The 17,879-nt window shown below is 38.5% G+C and overlaps 2 protein-coding genes across 2 annotated transcripts in view; both read left to right on the top strand.

The window, feature by feature from the left end:
* Window positions 1-310: 310 nt before the first annotated feature.
* Window positions 311-17,879, top strand: part of LOC113652513 (collagen and calcium-binding EGF domain-containing protein 1-like) — a 54,829-nt gene continuing 37,260 nt past the window's right edge. Inside the window, exon 1 of the mRNA XM_047822748.1 lies at window positions 311-374. The gene's annotated coding sequence lies outside the window, so the exon portion shown is untranslated. The remainder of the gene's footprint in view (window positions 375-17,879) is intronic.
* LOC113652289 (synaptotagmin-5) lies at window positions 2,688-12,504 on the top strand. Its single transcript, XM_027161233.2, has 5 exons — window positions 2,688-2,893; window positions 4,972-5,969; window positions 9,633-9,804; window positions 10,168-10,334; window positions 11,512-12,504. The coding sequence occupies exons 1-5, from the start codon at window positions 2,875-2,877 to the stop codon at window positions 11,659-11,661; spliced, it is 1,506 nt and encodes a 501-aa protein (XP_027017034.1). The 5' UTR covers window positions 2,688-2,874; the 3' UTR covers window positions 11,662-12,504.

The following is a 17,879-nucleotide window of genomic DNA, read 5'->3' as shown; positions in this document are numbered from 1 at the left end:
ATGTCTCTCTCTGTCTGTCTGCCTGTCTGCCTGTCTGCATGTCTCTCTCTCTCTCTCTCTCTCTCTCTCTCTCTCTCTCTCTCTCTCTCTCTCTCTCTCTCTCTCTCTCTCTCTCTCTCTCTCTCTCTCTGGCCAGAAAGTGTTGATTAATTGTGTCCAATAGCAGTTCTGTTATATTAGTGCACTCTGAAAAGGATAAAACATCTAACATCTAACATATATAACATAGCACATATGGCCTGTAGTGAATATAGATCATAACTCTGTGTTTTAATGATGTGTTTGTGTTACAGAGAAGAATGTCCTGAAAATAAGATTGTGACAGTGGAGTACCTGTGTATCAGAGCAGGAGGAGAGAGCGGCACATGCCTCAGGTAAGACCTCATCTTAATGGTTTTACCTCAAACACAGTTAGTTAGAAGTAATAATGTGTGTGTGTGTGTGTGTGTGTGTGTGTGTGTGTGTGTGTGTGTGTGTGTGTGTGTGTGTGTGTGTGTGTGTGTGTGTGTGTGTGTGTGTGTGTGTGTGTGTGTGTGTAAGCCAAACAGTCTATATTACATAACAGATAATGATTAAAATGCAAAATAGACAATGCTCTGGCATCCAATTTAAACAATAATGTTATCTATCTATCTATCTATCTATCTATCTATCTATCTATCTATCTATCTATCTATCTATCTATCTATCTATCTATCTATCTATCTATCTATCTATCTATCTATCTATCTATCTATCTATCTATCTATCCAAATTTTTAAGCTGAATCAGACGATATGTAAGAAATAAAGGCATTTGCTGTGATGATTTGGTCTGATATGAAGCGGAGTTTCTGCTGTCACCCCTAAAGCTGATTATTCTGCTTCAGCAGCATTTTTTTCATTTCACTCACACCACTAATATTATTTAAAATGAATTTCAGGTGTCATACTTTATATCCATTTATAGTATGTTGTTGAAACAAGTTTGTGCTTATTATCACATGTTGTTTCCTCAAAAGCCTCATAAGACAAAAAAGGTGCAGCTTGTCATGTGACACCACAAAAATCTGATCGTACTGTAGACTGATACTGGAGACTCCATTAAAAACTGTGAAGTCCCTACTGTATGAATGAGCTGTTACTATAAAATCAATAACAAGCATGTTAATATGAACCTCTGATTCCTCGTCTTGCTGTCTTTACTGATTAGTCTTGATTAGTGCCAGAGCTGCTGTTCCCGACAATTATTTAACTACTGACCACCCAGAATCAAGGATGCAAGAGTGCTAAAACAAAATAAATAAAATAAAAATTTTAAAAAATAGCCTTCAGGAAATTATACATCTCATTTGGTCCTGTTTATATATATCTGGGTCTGTTTTATTATAGGTGTAAAACTCATCAAGCAAACTGAAATGCTAGGAATATTAATATTTTGTGGGAAACACACACACACACACACACACACACACACACACACACACACACACACACACACACACACACACACACACACACACTTAAAGTGTATTAGTCACTCCTAATACTATCAGTCATTCCGCAGAGCAACAGCTTTGTGTACAATAACCTGTACGAGACAGTAGAGCGAATATGATGTGATCCTGGATTAAAGGAATTAGGCATGGTGGATCTACTGTAGGCAGTTTGGCTCACGAGCAAAACACACTGGCTGTGTGGGTGGAAAGCTTGAAAAGAGAAACAGAATTAAATAATTATGTAATTAATCATTATAGAAATAAAAATGGACATATCTTAAATCCAAAAGACAGCTGGAATCTCTCCCTGGATGATGCTGGACCTGGTTTATTTTTAGGATCATTGGGTTGCACTGCAGTGGCTCCATTACAGAAGCAGAAGCTGAACAGATTCTTTTGGCATAATCTCTAAAAGCTGAGTCAGAGACTGAGTGAGAACGAAGAGAGGGAGAGAGATCGGAATAAAAGTCCAAGCTTTAATAATACAGTATAGCAACATGACATTTCTCACAGTTAGAGGATGTAATGAGAAAAGAAGACAAAATGTGCTGCATGATGTCAGATTCAGAGAGACTCAGCGAACCTCTGTGTTGTGGCTGCATTACACAATGAGTTGTTGTTCTTATTTGTGTGTTTTTAGTCAAACAAACTTTTCGACACTTCGATCAATACAGTTTATTAAATGCTGTTGAAGTCTCGATGCTGGTCGGTCAGAAGGTGTCGATTCATTGTTTACCAGATGATGTAGTTCTGTCTACAAGGTAAATCACAGGTTTCTGTTAATGCGCTTATTCCAAGTGCTACAACATGTGTAGTAAGAGTGTACACACAGTGTGTAACAGAAAACATCATGCATCATGTAAAAATACTGGAATATTTTTTCTCCAGAATAAAATGAATCTGTCCATCATGGACCACTAAGGAAATAAAACAAATAGCAAATAGTTCTAACACAGAAAAAGTTCCTCAAAATTAACTTCCAGCTACAAGCTTCATCCTGAGGAAAGTGTTTTCCCCTTCATTATATATATAATATATAATATATAATATATATATATATATTTAATCATTATAATAGGAGCGGCTGTGATTGGCTGTAAAAGTAGTGAAAACTGACCAATCATACTGTTTGGGACTCTTGAAAGAATATTTTGAAGACTGACCAATCCGAGTGAGGAGGAGGCAGCAGGGGGCGTGGTTTTAAACACACCCACCGGGCACCGGTTTATGTTTTGTTTTCTGCTGAATGATCGCGTGCCTTAGTTCGTCTCCGGTGAGCGCGCGATGCGGCAGAGTCAAGAGGCTGAAAACTGATCCTGATCCCGGAGAGCGGACAGCGCGGGCGCGAGCGCGTGCACTTACCGGCAACACTCATTACGGGCACGCGCGCTGGAACCATGCGCATTCAGTTAGAAGGTAAACATAATCATATTAACAGTAAATTATTATTACTAAAATTAAATTATTATTATTATTATTATTATTATTATTATTATTATTATTATTATTATTATTATTATTATTCAAACTCCTTCTGAAAGGGCAGCATATTAATGGTTTATTTATTGTAACAATAAAATATATAAATGTATAAAAAGGTATAATATAAATGTATAAATATATTTATATGAAATAAATATAATAATAATGATCATTATTTAATTTTATTATATATTTTATTTCTTCTTTTGTTTGTTTGTTTGTTTGTTCATTTATAATGATAATCATTATTATATTAATTTCATACAAATATAATTATACATTTATATTATACCTTTTTATTTTATTTATTTATTTGATTGTTTGTTTGTTTGTTTATATTAGGAATTCCAACCAACCTCAACAATACTACTGTTATACCTCCTAATAATAATAATCTTTACTAAGTAATTATTCCGAACATTTTCCAATTATAACATTAGTTAGGTTTAAAGTTAATATACTGTTTGTTTCTGTCTCCTCACTGCTATAAAGCTCTGAAAGCTTTGCCTGTGCTCTGTAATTGTAGGAAGTTTCTTGCTCTCCATCTGCTTAACCACAACTCAACCATGTGACTCATTTTTATCTTAAGCTGGCTCTCAGCTTATCACAGGCACTTAGATGGATTGCGAGAGGCATATAGAACATTTTCCACCTTTTAATGAGTGTAAACAGCACCTTATTGTGGGGAATTTTATCTGCAAACAGATAAAATTCCCCACAATAAGGTGCTGTTTACACTTATTGTGGGGAATTTTATCTGCAAACAGATTTCAGTTCACTGGGTTTAGCTGTGTGTGAGAACTGCAGTGTGCTGAGTCAGGGTCTCGGTACAACTAGGGTTCACTGCTTTCTCCATATGAAATGACTGATGCTGGTAATCCTAAGTGTGGTTTGAGTTTGTGGCATTTTAGCTCCATCAGTGCTTAAACCCACTGTCTTAATGTTTGATTTGTCTCGATCTTTACAAAAGTATTGGCACACATGTAGTTACCTGTGCAGGGGTTCATGATTCATAGCCAGGGGTACCTGTGCAGGGGTTCATGATTCATAGCCTTAGTGCAGTGGAATCAAAATAACTGTCATTAACAGCATTTTAGCAGACTCCCTTATCCAGAGTGACTTACATTTTATCTTATTTTATACAACAATTGAGGGTCAAGGGCCTTGCTCAGGGGCCCAGCAGTGGCAGACGTGGGAATTGAACTCACAACCTTCCGATTGTCTAGTCCATAACCTTAACCACTGCATATTTAACTGGACACTTTAAATTAAAAGACTTATGAAACATCCAAACAACAATACCTTATCAGGAAATCTATAAATATTGTCAGCTCATTGGTGCAATCTTCTAAAACTAAAAGCTGTTTAATTTTTTTGAGAATTAATGATGTCTCTGAATGATTGCAAAACATTCAAGAACTCTTGCTTTAATGCACTAATAACTTTGCACTTATATGTTTCATGACATTCAAGATGCTTCGATGTTGTTGTTTTTTTTTTTTTTTTTGGAGTTAAGCTGTTCTCAAGCCATGAAGTATTGAGTATTATAAACCACCTAAAATATTATTTAACTTGGGTTAATACGATTATATAATCTCATCATAGCAACACATAAACCTGCACACACTGACCTTATAGATATAGCTTAAGAAATTCTCAGCCACCTCCTCATCAGCAGAGGAGCGATCGTGATCCTGTGGAGGTCACATGGTGGCTCTGTTTTAGATCAGAGCTTTGCCTGTGTTTGCGTTGTCTCCATCTAGCTGTGATGAGGACAGATGGATATTTCCTGTGTCCTGTAATCAGATAAGGAACGATGTGTGCTGTTTAGAGAAGGATGAAAAACTGCACCACTAAAAGAAGTGAGATACAATGCAAGCCAGCAAGAAGTGAAGAGATAAAGCTGATGGTTTTCTGTTCGACTCCTACACGTATAAAACTTTCAAACTGATTATTAAGGCAAAATATAAAGATTTGTGAACTATTCAGTGATATCAGTGAGTTTGTCTCAGTTCATCTACAGATCCTCCTGGCTGTCGGTCTGGCCGTCTTCTGCTTCGGCCTCGTGCTGGGCTGCATTGTTTGCTGGCGTCGCAGGAAATCCCAATCTTCTGACACCAAAGAGGAGGGGTTTTACCTGCAATCTGCCCCTGCAGATCATGTAACTGTAACTCTCAGCTCGTCCCCATCAATCAAAATTCTTCCAGTCAAGCAGCAGTATGAAGAGCTGGACGGTGACGTATTGGACTATCCATCAGGAGCCAGCAGCTTCACTCCCTCTGATGACAGCCAGGGCAGTTTTCCTCAGGTCTCAACAAGTCTGAATGTCCCTCAGAAGTCTCGGTTTGCCCTTCGCCGCCTGAGCACCCCCTCTGTTCCCTGTTCCCCATTTAAACCGACCGTCCATGGCCGAGCCTCACTCCCGAGTATCCCTAAACTTAGCCTGGTGTCTAAATCACGCCGTGCTCTGGATCGACGCTCAACAGTAATTGCAGACAGCTTCCTGACAGGTTCTGACCCTGAGCATTCACCATCCAGCCAGCAGGGGGAGCTCTCTCCATCTCAGTACAGCTCAAGCCAGAGCTCCAGACGCAGTTCCTTCCCAAACAAGCAGCCTCCTGCACTTCAGTTCTCCTTGCTGTTCCATCCAGCAGATGGCACTCTCACCGTCACGATCCTCAGTGTTTTCAGGGGCTCCAGAAGGCTCAGTGGTGCTATGGTGCGCGCCAGCCTGCCCCCCATGTGCCCTGCTGCCCTGCAGGCCATGCCGTCACGCAGAAACAGCCTGAGCCTGGAGCCTCAGACTCAGGTGTTCACTCTGAATGTCGGCTCGGTAGAAGAACTTCGTTCCTGCACTCTAAAACTGGTCGTGTTTGGGAAAGATTTCTCAGGACTCCGTGAGACACCGCTTGGTGATCTAGAGCTCAACTGTAGCGAGATGGACTGGGAGCCTGATACCACCATCACATACAATCGGCAACTCAATCCTTCCAGGAGGCGAGTAAAAAAGGTACAGAAACATGTTACAATTCTATAGGAGAACCAATAAACTCATTTATACGGAAAAATACACATTTTATTTTAAATAATTGCAAACGATTAGCGGCAGTAATGTTGGTTTATTTTTTTGTACTTTTTTTGTCCAAACAGACCCATTTTCACAAACAGTTGTTTAATAAAAAAGCGAAATACGTCCAAATTCGAAGTGAAGAAGTTGAAGAAACTCACCAACACCAGAAACTCCTGAGCTTTTAAACTAAATCACTTCAAAACAAATTCAGCAGCACTGAATATCGTCTGACCCGTCAGTCTTGAAGTGTTTATTTTTTTTTCCATATCACATAATAGCAATCATTCACTCTCAATCTCTCCCCTGATTGGCTGATGACTCCTGCCTGCCACTGTGTAGCTGTGTAGCTGTGTAGATGGACTTCTTTTAAGCCTACAGCTGGAGCTTGATGATGTCTGACTTCTCTGAGGCAGCGTATGACATATGCATTACTAAATTTCTCACCAGTTCTGACCTGACACCTCTGATACACAGCACCAAAGCCAAATCGCTGTTACAGGATTGTCAGCGTGACTCACAGCAGCCAAGGAACATTCGTTTATAGAGGATTATAAAAAAATGTTTAAAGGAAAACTTTCTGAGGTAAAAACGTTACACAGCTTGCACAATGGGAATTATATCAGCTGGTAACAAACAGACATTATTTCTTAGCTGAGACAAATTTGGGATTTCGAACAATTTAAGTGACTTTTCTACACATAAACCCTTTGATCTTTTACATATATCTTATCTATAACCACAATTTCTTCATATATTCATTTATTTAGTTCGTTTCTAAGTACAATACTTTTAGAAAAATTAGAAATCTCTTAGTTTTACACTGACCCCATTTTCGTCACTCTGTTTACATCAAAGTTGTTTATATCCCTAAGAACGTGTAAAAAGATATATTGTATAATCTAAAAGGACTCTCACAGTTGTGTTGATCTACAATCAATCGACTCGGTCAATGGACCTGAACCTGAGAGCTATAAACCAATCATTGGTGCATCTTGTAAACGAGATGACTCAGATTAGATTTCGATGCGGAAAAGCTGTGATTGAGCAACACGGCATATCAGATTTGCCGCTGGCCTGTTTGGTGATGTGTCATCAGCTCCGTCAGCTCCGTCACACTTCCCGATTCTGAGGTCAGCGCTGTGGCCGTGTGTCTCTGGTGATCCTTCATCCAGGTGACGCAGGTGGATGGAAAATGCAGCTCCTGTAATAATCCATATCACTCTCATGTGCTCTATTGCCGTGAGAATGTGATGTTGTAATCAGAGCGTAGCTCTCCCTGTGAGTGTGTGTGTAAATGTGTGTGTGTGTTTGTGTGTGTGTGTGTGTGTAAATGTGTGTGTGCTGCATTTTCCACTCTACTGAGAGATGTTGATAGGGATTACTGCTGAGTGACTGGAGTGGCGCAACACCCACGGTTTGTCCTCCGTGGAGAAGGAAAACGGTGCCAGAGGGCATTTACTGAGAGAGAGAAAGAGAGAGAGAGAGAGAGAGAGAGAGAGAGAGAGAGAGAGAGAGAGAGAGAGAGAGAGAGACAGAGAGAGAAAGAGAGAGAGAGAGAGAGAGAGAGAGAGAGAGAGAGAGAAAGAGACAGACAGAGAGAGAGAGAGAGAGAGAGAGAGAGAGAGAGAGAGAGAGAGAGATTGAAAGACATAAACATAGAGATTGAGAGAGGAAGATAAAAGTAAGAAGTTTGAGAGAGTGCGAAAGAGAAAACTGCCTGAATCTGAGAAGAGAAAACGTTCCATTTCCCAAAAATTCTATCTTTATTGATTTATTTTTGTTAGCCAACACTTTTGGTGTCCATTGTTTGCTTCTGGAGTGCTGAGGCTAATGTAGTTTAATGTAGCTTTGTTTCATTCGCCATCTGATTGGTCAGAAGGTGTTGGTTAATTTTATATAACAGAAGCACTGACGATAGTTTCGGCTCAAAATCAATTCAGAGATTTGCAACAAAAAAAAACAAAAAAGTTTTAGTTAACTTCAAACTTCAAAGTTAACACGGTGTAAGATGTGTTTAACAATCAGGTAAGGAGTCTCCAGTGTTAGTGTTTTGTTACCAGTATTTTTCTGGCAAGTCTTTAGATGCTATAATGTGATAACAGGTAATAACTTGTCTTCAGTATTTTCTAAAACATTACAAGTAACTGTTAACGTTAATCAGAAGAAAGTGAGAAGTCAGAAGTGAGGAAGTGAGGAACAGACTAATACGAAGTTAATTTGGTATTAATGAGTGGATGATAAGACAAAGACAGAAAAGGTTTATAAAGACGAGCGAGTGAATGTCACACAAACTATTGACAAGACAGAGGCAGAGATGATAAATATCAAAACACCACATGCTGGAATTCTTGCTACAGTACTTATTTCTACTTAATCTAAACTTGGCTTGGTCTTTTTTCCTCTTTTGTCTCGTGATCAATTCTAGTCTGTATTCACACTGAAGGAGAAAATTTCTATCTTACTTTTACATGTTAAGCTGCAGAGAGATCAGTCAGTGACATTTGTGAGTGAGGTGTTAGTTATGAAGAGATGTTGAAGCACACACACACATTTTGTCACACACACACACACACACACACACACACACACACACACACACACACACACACACACACACACACACACAGAGTTGAGCTCCTCAGTATGTGTCTTTGTGTGTGTGTGTGTGTGTGTGTGTGTGTGTGTGTGTGTGTGTGTGTGTGTGTGTGTGTGTGTGTGTGTGTGTGAGTGTGTGTGTGTGTGTGTGTGAGTGTGTTTCTGTGTGGGTTGAGTACTGTATGATTATAATTTAATCCTGGAGCCAAGACTGTTGAGTAATAAACAGTGAGCTGTTCATCCCACTGATCGTCCCACAACACCAACATCTCAACACACAACCAACACAAATCACAGCGAGTCATTATTTTGTCATGAAATACCAAAGTGTCAGGAAATGAAATATTATATTAAAGGCATTAAACAGATGCACTGCAGAACTGCAGAATAAAAGTCCACTCCACTTTATTAATCATGCATTAAATCTATGCTGAGTCAGAACTCGACTCGGTTTAGACGTCATTAACACCGTATCTCATTAAACTCTTTATAAAGTTAATATAAAAGCTACGATACCAAGAAGCTCTTATCTGTGCAGCTATTCTGTTTTATCTGGAGCACTAATCCCACCTCTGAGTCCTGAAGTGTTGTATTCCTCATACAGACTTTTTACTAACACATTTTTTTATCTGTTTATAGTTACATTTAATGCAACAACAAATTTGTTTCTGCGTTTGTTTACATTATAGCAGGCAGCTAAAACTAGTCGTTTATTCACCAGCCTGTTTTTCACATTAATGCAAAAAAAAAATTAATATAAAAAATATACTAAGAAAAAAGAAAAGAACTACAACTATTAAATAAATTAAACTTTACAAGTTTTATTCTGTTTCTATGCTTGTGTGAAGCTGCTTTGATACAATGTCATTTGTTAAAAGTGCTTTACAATAAACTGAATTGAATTGAACCTTCAAACCCAAGCACATGTGAGGATTTAGCAGAACTGTAGGATAGAAATAAATTTATACAGCCTACTTTTACAGCTCTTTTCCTCATGTGTGCTTTCAGAGTCACAGCACACAGGAGACTTTGGGCCCGCTGAGGACGTCGGTGTGCATTTTAAAGCCTTTGGGTCAACTTTTTGTCCTGCTTCAATACCAGACTCAGGCTCATCGGATCAAAGTGATGGTGCGCAAAGCGGAGAACCTGGCCAAGCTAACACGAATGCCTGGAGCTGCAGGTATGCTAGCCACACACACACACACACACACACACACACACACACACATATAGTTTTTTTTAATCAAGATGCTGCTATATAAGTCCAGAATAATGTTTTATTACAATGTTAGCAGCAACTCCTCAGATCCAGTGTGATAATACGATAACAGGACATTATCCTTCTTAATTAAACAATTAATCCAATGAGTTTCCTAAAAGCCTCAGTTAGCATGCTAAATCTGATAAATCCACAGCTTCAACAAATTTAATTATGTTCAGTAATTGATCTGTTTATGATGAAAATTTTCAACCAGCGCATAAGTATATACAGTATATAACATCCCGTGCATCTTATTCGGTGCATGTTCTCTATCTGGTCCAGATCATTACGTTGTTATCAACCTGCGTCATGGCGGGAAAGTGATCAGTACTAAAGAGACGAAGGGAGTGAGCGGACCGAACGCTGTGTGGAACGCACCTTTCCTGTTCGATTTACCACCCGGTGACATCATCAGACTGCAGCTAGTCCTGGAGTTCATCATAATGCAGGTAAACTGGAGACATCAGACCTTTATAATCCTTAAAATCGATTATTTAACTATATTTCCAACAACAAATCTTTATCTTTCTCAATAGTTTTTTTTCCAATGACGACAATCAACAAAGACACAAAGAGATTGTGCTTGTACTGTATCATTCTCAGAGTTAAGGACTGGTCATTAACATATTAATAACTAGCGTTTTAAAGACTTTTCTACTTTTAGCATATCATTGCAAAAAAACTGTCACATTTCAGTAAAGTATCATGAAACGCTGGGGCAGTTTCACATATTAAATAAGCACTTTTGTGCAAATTTCAAGCTACTAAGATCACAAAACAAAACAAAACAAAACAAAACTTTTGCCAAAAAAATTGTGTATTGTTTTAAATTTCTCATTTTTACATGTTTTGTCAGAAAACAGGTGGCTAAAAAAACATACCTACAGTAAATGCAGGGATAGACGACAGACAGTGGTTTAATGTAGAAACAAAACAAATAAAAAACAAACAAACAACCTAAATTATCAGACACAGGAAAACACTAGGGAAAAATCTAAGAGACTAACATTTAAAACAGGATACAACTAAGCAAAAACCTAAAACAGAGAAATTCAGGTAACACAAAACACGCAAGTCAACCGGTATGAATAAGGTACAGGTGTGCAGGGGCAGGAACGGGCTAAACATGGGGTGGGGCAAACACAGGTGAGAGCACAAAACATCAACAAAGACAGGATAGAAACAAACCGTAATTGTCCGAGCCGTCCATGACATGTTTAAACACAATAAATTCACCTGCATGTACAGGACAAACATCACGGTATCATCGCTGACACATACATCAAAGTGTTATTAAAGCCTCCTTCCTGTTAAATACTCAATTCTGATTGGTTAGAACTTGTTCATTCATTTAACAAAAACAAATATAGAAGTGTTGATTTAACATTTAAGGAAGGAGTCTCCAGTGTCAGGACTAAACATTTTTAGGACAGAGGAGAATCCTTGACATGACATTTAAGTGTAAATGTCATTTATATGACAAAGTTTTACAAATTCAGTTCTTACTGAAATTTTCTGTTTAAAAGCAGATTTATGCATTTAATCGAAATCAGAATTTTCAGAAAACATAAAAACTGTATTTTTTTCAAAATAAAACTTTCTGTAAACTGTGCTGCATTTCCTCAGGGACGGTTGTACACGAAAAGCAGCGTGCTCGGCCGCGTTCTGATTGGCTCTGAGGGCCCAGATTCGGGGCAACAGCACTGGAAGGAGATGTGCAGCCGAGGGCAGGTGGAAACAGCACGCTGGCACACGCTCCTGTCCGATACACCCTGAGGACACGTCTCCTAACACTGGGCTTTTCTCACTCTTCTCCAACAACAACAGCTTTTTACTGGGACTGAGACACTTATAAATGGTGTATTTATTTATGATTGTGTAATATCTCTGTATTTATTAATGCAACGTGTAAACTGCAAATGATTTTATTTTTTGTTATGGAGTGCAGGAGTCTGTAAGGTCTTTGTTCAATCCAGTTTCCTTTGATTGGTGTAGTGTTTAAGAGAGCATTCGTGGTTATTTATGTGAATAATGTTTACAGTAGTTTCATTACAGATAACTGACCACATGGATGTGTTGATATGGCACATTGTGCTATTTTGTTCTGCTTCTAAACTACACACGTATATATTCTGTATTTCCCAGAATGATGTAACTCAGAGATTGACTGAGGATAAACCCTGTCAAGACAACGTAAAAGCACAGTGACTTTGAAATCATGACCAAATGATTAAAAAATATAAAATTTTCTCTCAGAAATGACAATTAGCACAATTACAGAATAATTACACTTACTGTACTGTCTGTTACGCCATAATGAGAAACATCAACATCCAATAAACTAAGAGCTATGAGAAAATGTTGACTTCAGTTGCTGAGACTTTGTCCACATTTACTTTACCACCAACTGACAAACAGCTCAGTCAAGCGACATAATCTTGTGTTATAACACTTTCCATGTGTACGTCCTATACTTCACACAAGATCATAAGAGCTATCATTGTAGCTGTTGATGTCCTTTTTCCGGTTGTCCGTGAGCATCATTAGCGTGTCTAAACGCTCAGCACGATCATGACATATCTGTTGATTTGTACAAGTTAAAATGAAGTTATAATAAAGAGGAGTTAAAAAGTGTGATCGTGAAAGTTCAGTGGATTTCTGTCAAACTTTTGATTCACCTGTGCACGCGAAAAGACAAAAGATGTCTGTGTGTTTTATAGGTTTGTTTTTAATTCTCAAATCTGATTGGTCAGAAAGGAAACAGCAGATCTGACTGCAGTTCACCGGCTAATACGATAACGATAACGATACTGTTTCTATGGTAACAGCACATGCATGAGCTCTGCGTAATCTCGTGACTAATGATAAACGTTAAAATTGTGTTGTTTTTTTAAATAAAACGAAACGTTATATATATGTAATAATAGTTATAATAAAGGAGCTGTTTATTAATTTTTTTATGAAAGGAGTCTCCAGTGTCAGAGCTTTGAACAGGAACTGTCTGTTTTCATACAAAAGTCTTCAGAAGACAGTTTGCACTTTGTGGAGCCTCTGTAACATGGAAGATTGTTTGTTTTGTCGGTTGAGGCAAAAAAAATAGAAGCTGGTGAGTGAACGGCCGTTTATAATTCAATTCAATTCAAATTTATTTGTGTAGTGTTTTTAACAATGGACATCGTCTCAGCGATTGTGTCTGAGGTGACTGTGGTGAGGAAAAATTCCCTTAGATGGAATAGGAAGAAACTTTGAGAGGAACCAGACTCAAAAGTGAACCTCATCCTCATTTGGGTGACACTTGAGGGTGTGATTATAAACTGTTATAAACACCAGAGAGTGTTATTATGAATAATGTCCTTTCTACACTCAGATACAGTCGGATTATTGTGTATGGATGAGGAGGTTGTTGTCCTAGAGACCACATGGAGTCGGCATTTTCTTTTAAAATGTCCAAAGTACAATGCGACTAAAGCTGGTACATCTCTAGATGCCTCAGGATGGGTCAAAAATAGTTGCTATAATTGTTAAACAACATGAAACCATAAAAGAGATATGAAAGTAAAACTTGTCATTTATTAACCCTTAAACCTAAATATTTTACTTAAAATTATTATTTACAAACATTTAAAAAATGACCTCCAGCAACCCCCCACCACCCCACCCTACAGACACACACACACACACACACACACACACACACACACACACACACACACACACACACACACACACACACACACACACACACAAATTTATGCTTTTATTTAAAAAAATGGAAATCTACCATGAACCTAAATCATCTCGCTTTACATTTGCAATACTATTTAATAGCTTTTTACTTTTTTATTCGTTTTCCAAGGAATAAAAGAACTGAAATACAGTATATGTCATGTGTTATAAAGCTTCTTAAGGTGTGAGCGATTTGAAGAGGCTTTAATAGTTAAATATTCTAGTAAATATGAGTGAATGAAAAAAAAACCTCTGGTATTTTAAAAAACAAACCACATTGATTTATGTAGGGCTTACGTAGGTGTTATGTAACCCTATGAACACTGCAAACAAAAAGATCTGACATCATCATAGTGCGTCAGTTATTTTTCCTTTATTCCTACAGCGGAACAACAATCCTATTAGCAAGCTTCATTAGGATGAAGATAACATTGATTATCTTGGCTTTTGTTCCTAATATAATTTTTTGTCAGTATCACAACACCATGATGACGAAGACGATGATGATGATGATGATGATGATGATGATGATGATGATGATGATGATAGACACTTCTCTGATGAAAGAATTGATAGATTCTACATTCACTGCTTCATTTTTTTAACATAACATTTAGCATAATATCATTTTCGACCCTTGTGTCTCAACCGTATTTCTTTCTTTTATCCACAAACTGACTGAGCTTTAACAAGTGAGGTTATTTATAAAGCTGAAGGACGAGGTCAGCTGGAAACGGAAGTCATGTGTAATGAGGCAGTAATTCAATTCAGTTCATCTCACAGTGTAATGAACTTATTAAGATTACGAATGGCAGATTGGGCATGTTGGTGACTCATCCTGGGCTGGTTCGGTGGACGAGAGCAGAAGTTTGCACACCCTTGGGACGGGGACACAATAAAGAAGAGCGACAGTTTGTTTTTGGGGAAATTATGAAAAAACTTTAAATCATCAAAATGTACAATTATATATTATATAGTAAATATACTACAGATACAAAAGAAGTTCATGGGTTTATTAACAAAGGATTATTTAAGCAGTAAAAGTCCTAAACCAAGCCACAGAAAATTTCTAATTAAATTTCATTTAAATCGATGATTTTTGACAAGTTAGGGGGGCACGGTGGCTTAGTGGTTAGCACGTTCGCCTCACACCTCCAGGGTCGGGGGTTCGATTCCCGCCTCTGCCTTGTGTGTGTGGAGTTTGCATGTTCTCCCCGTGCCTCGGGGGTTTCCTCCGGGTACTCCGGTTTCCTCCCCCGGTCTAAAGACATGCATGGTAGGTTGATTGGCATCTCTGGAAAATTATCCGTAGTGTGTGATTGCGTGAGTGAATGAGAGTGTGTGTGTCCTGTGATGGGTTGGCACTCTGTCCAGGGTGTATCCTGCCTTGATGCCCGTTGACGCCTGAGATAGGCACAGGCTCCCCGTGACCTGAGAAGTTCGGATAAGCGGTAGAAAATGAATGAATGACTGAATGAATGAATGAATGAATGGATGGATGGATTTTAACAAGTTAGACACAGCATTACTAAGTGCAGTGATATTATACTCTAGGTTTATTAACCATTTTTTTACCCTGATTTTTCCAGCTGGCTGACTGGAAATCATAGTATGGGGCATTTTCAATCAGTATAAACAAATGAATGATGTTGTGTCTGTGATCTAATGTGTTGTCTCTCAGTGTGAGACGTGTGTTTTTCCCTCTGTTGATAAACTTACACTGAATTTTAAGTGGTTGAAAATAAACACCTTCAAGTTTTAGATGATTATGAACAAGAACTTTGAGCATCTCAGAGAGCAGAAATGGGTCTGATGTCAACATTTACATTGAAGATAGAAACATTTGTGTTGAAAAAAAATCTTTTTTGCTTTTTTGGAACTTTTCTATGAATATATCACTTCTAGTAGATAAAAATTGAAATACTTATAAAACACTACAAAATGAATCATCAAGACTTACTCAAGAGATTGTCGGGTTTTAAATAACGGGTATCTTGGTGCACTTTGGTGATTAGTTTTGATTGTAATGACACAAGAGACATACTGAGTGAACTCTTTGGTTTTTGTATCTGAATTTGTGTGAGCTGATGGATTGCGTCACTGAACATTCTGTGACATTTCTCTATAGATTCAGGGCAGAACTCACTCCTACCTGTACTGTCTTTACCTAACCATGGACCTTGACATGGCTGATCCATTTTGGTTTTAAAACAGGATTGTCCAATCTGATCATTTTCATTCAAAGTGTCAGCAAGAAACAAAGGAAAGGTGTAGAAGACCTAAGTAGTGAGACCAGCAATGCTGTCTATGCTGTGTGGGTTAGAGACTGTAGCAGTGAGGAAAAGCCATGAGGCAGAGATGGATGTAGCAGAGATGAGGATGTTGAAGTTCTCTTTAGGAGTGACGATTATGGACAGGATTAGGAACAAGCACATCAGAGGGACGGTTCAGGTTGGCTGTTTTGAGGACAAGGTAAGAGAGACTAGATTGAGATGGTTTGGAAATGTACAGAAGAGGGAGATGGTTATATTGGTAGAAGGATGTTGGAGATGGAGCTGCCAGGTAAGAGGTCAAGAGGAAGGACAAAGAGGAGAGATATGGACGTGTTAAATGAGGACATGAATGTATTGGTGTAAGAGTAGAGGTTGCTGAGGATAGAGTTAGGTAGAAACAGATGATTCGACTGTAGTGACCCCTAACGGGAAAAGCCGAAAGTAGAAGAAGATATTAATGTGTTTTAAAAACATTCATTTCCAGATGACTCTTTGAAAAGTCTGACAGCATGAACCTTTTAGCTTGATCTATACAAGTGTTCCCTGTTTCCATTCTCCGAACTTAATACCTTTGCCTGATGTTTGATGAGGGGGTGAAAAGCTAGCTGGTTTTTCTTTCTCTGCAGGGAGTCTGACTCCTGATGACTCACTTTCCCAATCAGTTCAACCTTCATTGTCTATGATATACTCAACACCCTGACATTTACTCTCTGCCCACTCATTTGCCCCCCCCCCCCCTCTCTCTCTCTCTGTGTGTGTGATTCATGCTGTCTTCCCCAACCTTCACGACTCCTCCACAGTCTGCAGGAGACTGTAGACTATCAATGCAGGTTTTCTTCACTGGGACTCGGACCCTGCCATTTCTCTTCTCCTTGCCTGAGAAGACTCACAAATAATCATGTCTCACTTTTTCCTATAATTCATTTCAAATAATTTTAACAAATAATTCAAATAATTTTAATGTATTAATAGCAATTTTAACCATAGAAACAGCTTAAAAGAAATCCAGCTTTCCACTTTAATCATTAATGAGCAAGCCAGAGGTGACAGTGATGAGTGATGAGTAAAAAACTCCATGAGAATCAAAGGGTAAAAACCAGAATAAGCAAGAACCAATCAGAATGGAGAATTCTGCAGCACTGTTTAGAGAGATGATGCTAGCCCTGGTTGTTTCTGCTCATGAAAGTCACTGAAGTTCAAAGAGAAACTCACAAACTGACATGAGCTACAGGGTCTGAAATCCAGACCATGAAAAATACTTGTACCGAATACAAAGCACATGATTATGATGCCTTCACGCAGTATGCTACTGCCTTCAGATATCGGATCGAGTTGTTAGGAACACAGCTTTAACATGACAAACATCTACTCTTTAATCTCGACAACTGTATCTCTGATTATCCAGCAAGCTTTCCTGCGCCGCACGTAAATGCCAAAAACGTGCGTCATGGGTGGGAAAGCAGGCCAGGCTGTTTTAATGGCCTGTCTGATACGCTGTAATGGATGGCCATTAGAGCAGAAACACACATCAGCTCACTGGTGTATTTGACTGGTGCACACGGAGACGGTGTTCCTGCTATGATGAAATGATGGAGGCTCCGTGACTCACACATTTAGCCAACACGCTGCGTATAAAATACACACAGATCCATCACGTTCTCTTAGAGACATTACTATAAAGTGGTCAGTAACCAAAGAAGCTCACATCATCATTTGCTTCTTATAAATAAGAATGATTCCTTTGTGGTAATTAGAAGAAGAAGAAGAAGAAGAAGAAGAAGAAGAAGAAGAAGAAGAAGGAGGAGGAGGAGGAGGAGGAGGAGGAGGAGAAAAATAATCTGTATTCATTAACACAGTGTATAGAATAGACCACTGCAGCCTACGACACATTTATTACCTTCAATCATTCATCTTCAGGACCTGGTCCTTAACTCTGGTCTTCTCTGAATGTTTATTATTATTATGTTTGTTCTATTGTGTCTGTACTGGAGGCTT

The sequence above is a fragment of the Tachysurus fulvidraco genome, chromosome 13, assembly GCF_022655615.1.
Source record: "Tachysurus fulvidraco isolate hzauxx_2018 chromosome 13, HZAU_PFXX_2.0, whole genome shotgun sequence".
Classification (NCBI taxonomy): Eukaryota; Metazoa; Chordata; class Actinopteri; order Siluriformes; family Bagridae; genus Tachysurus; species Tachysurus fulvidraco.
This window is presented reverse-complemented; position numbering and strand designations above follow the sequence as displayed.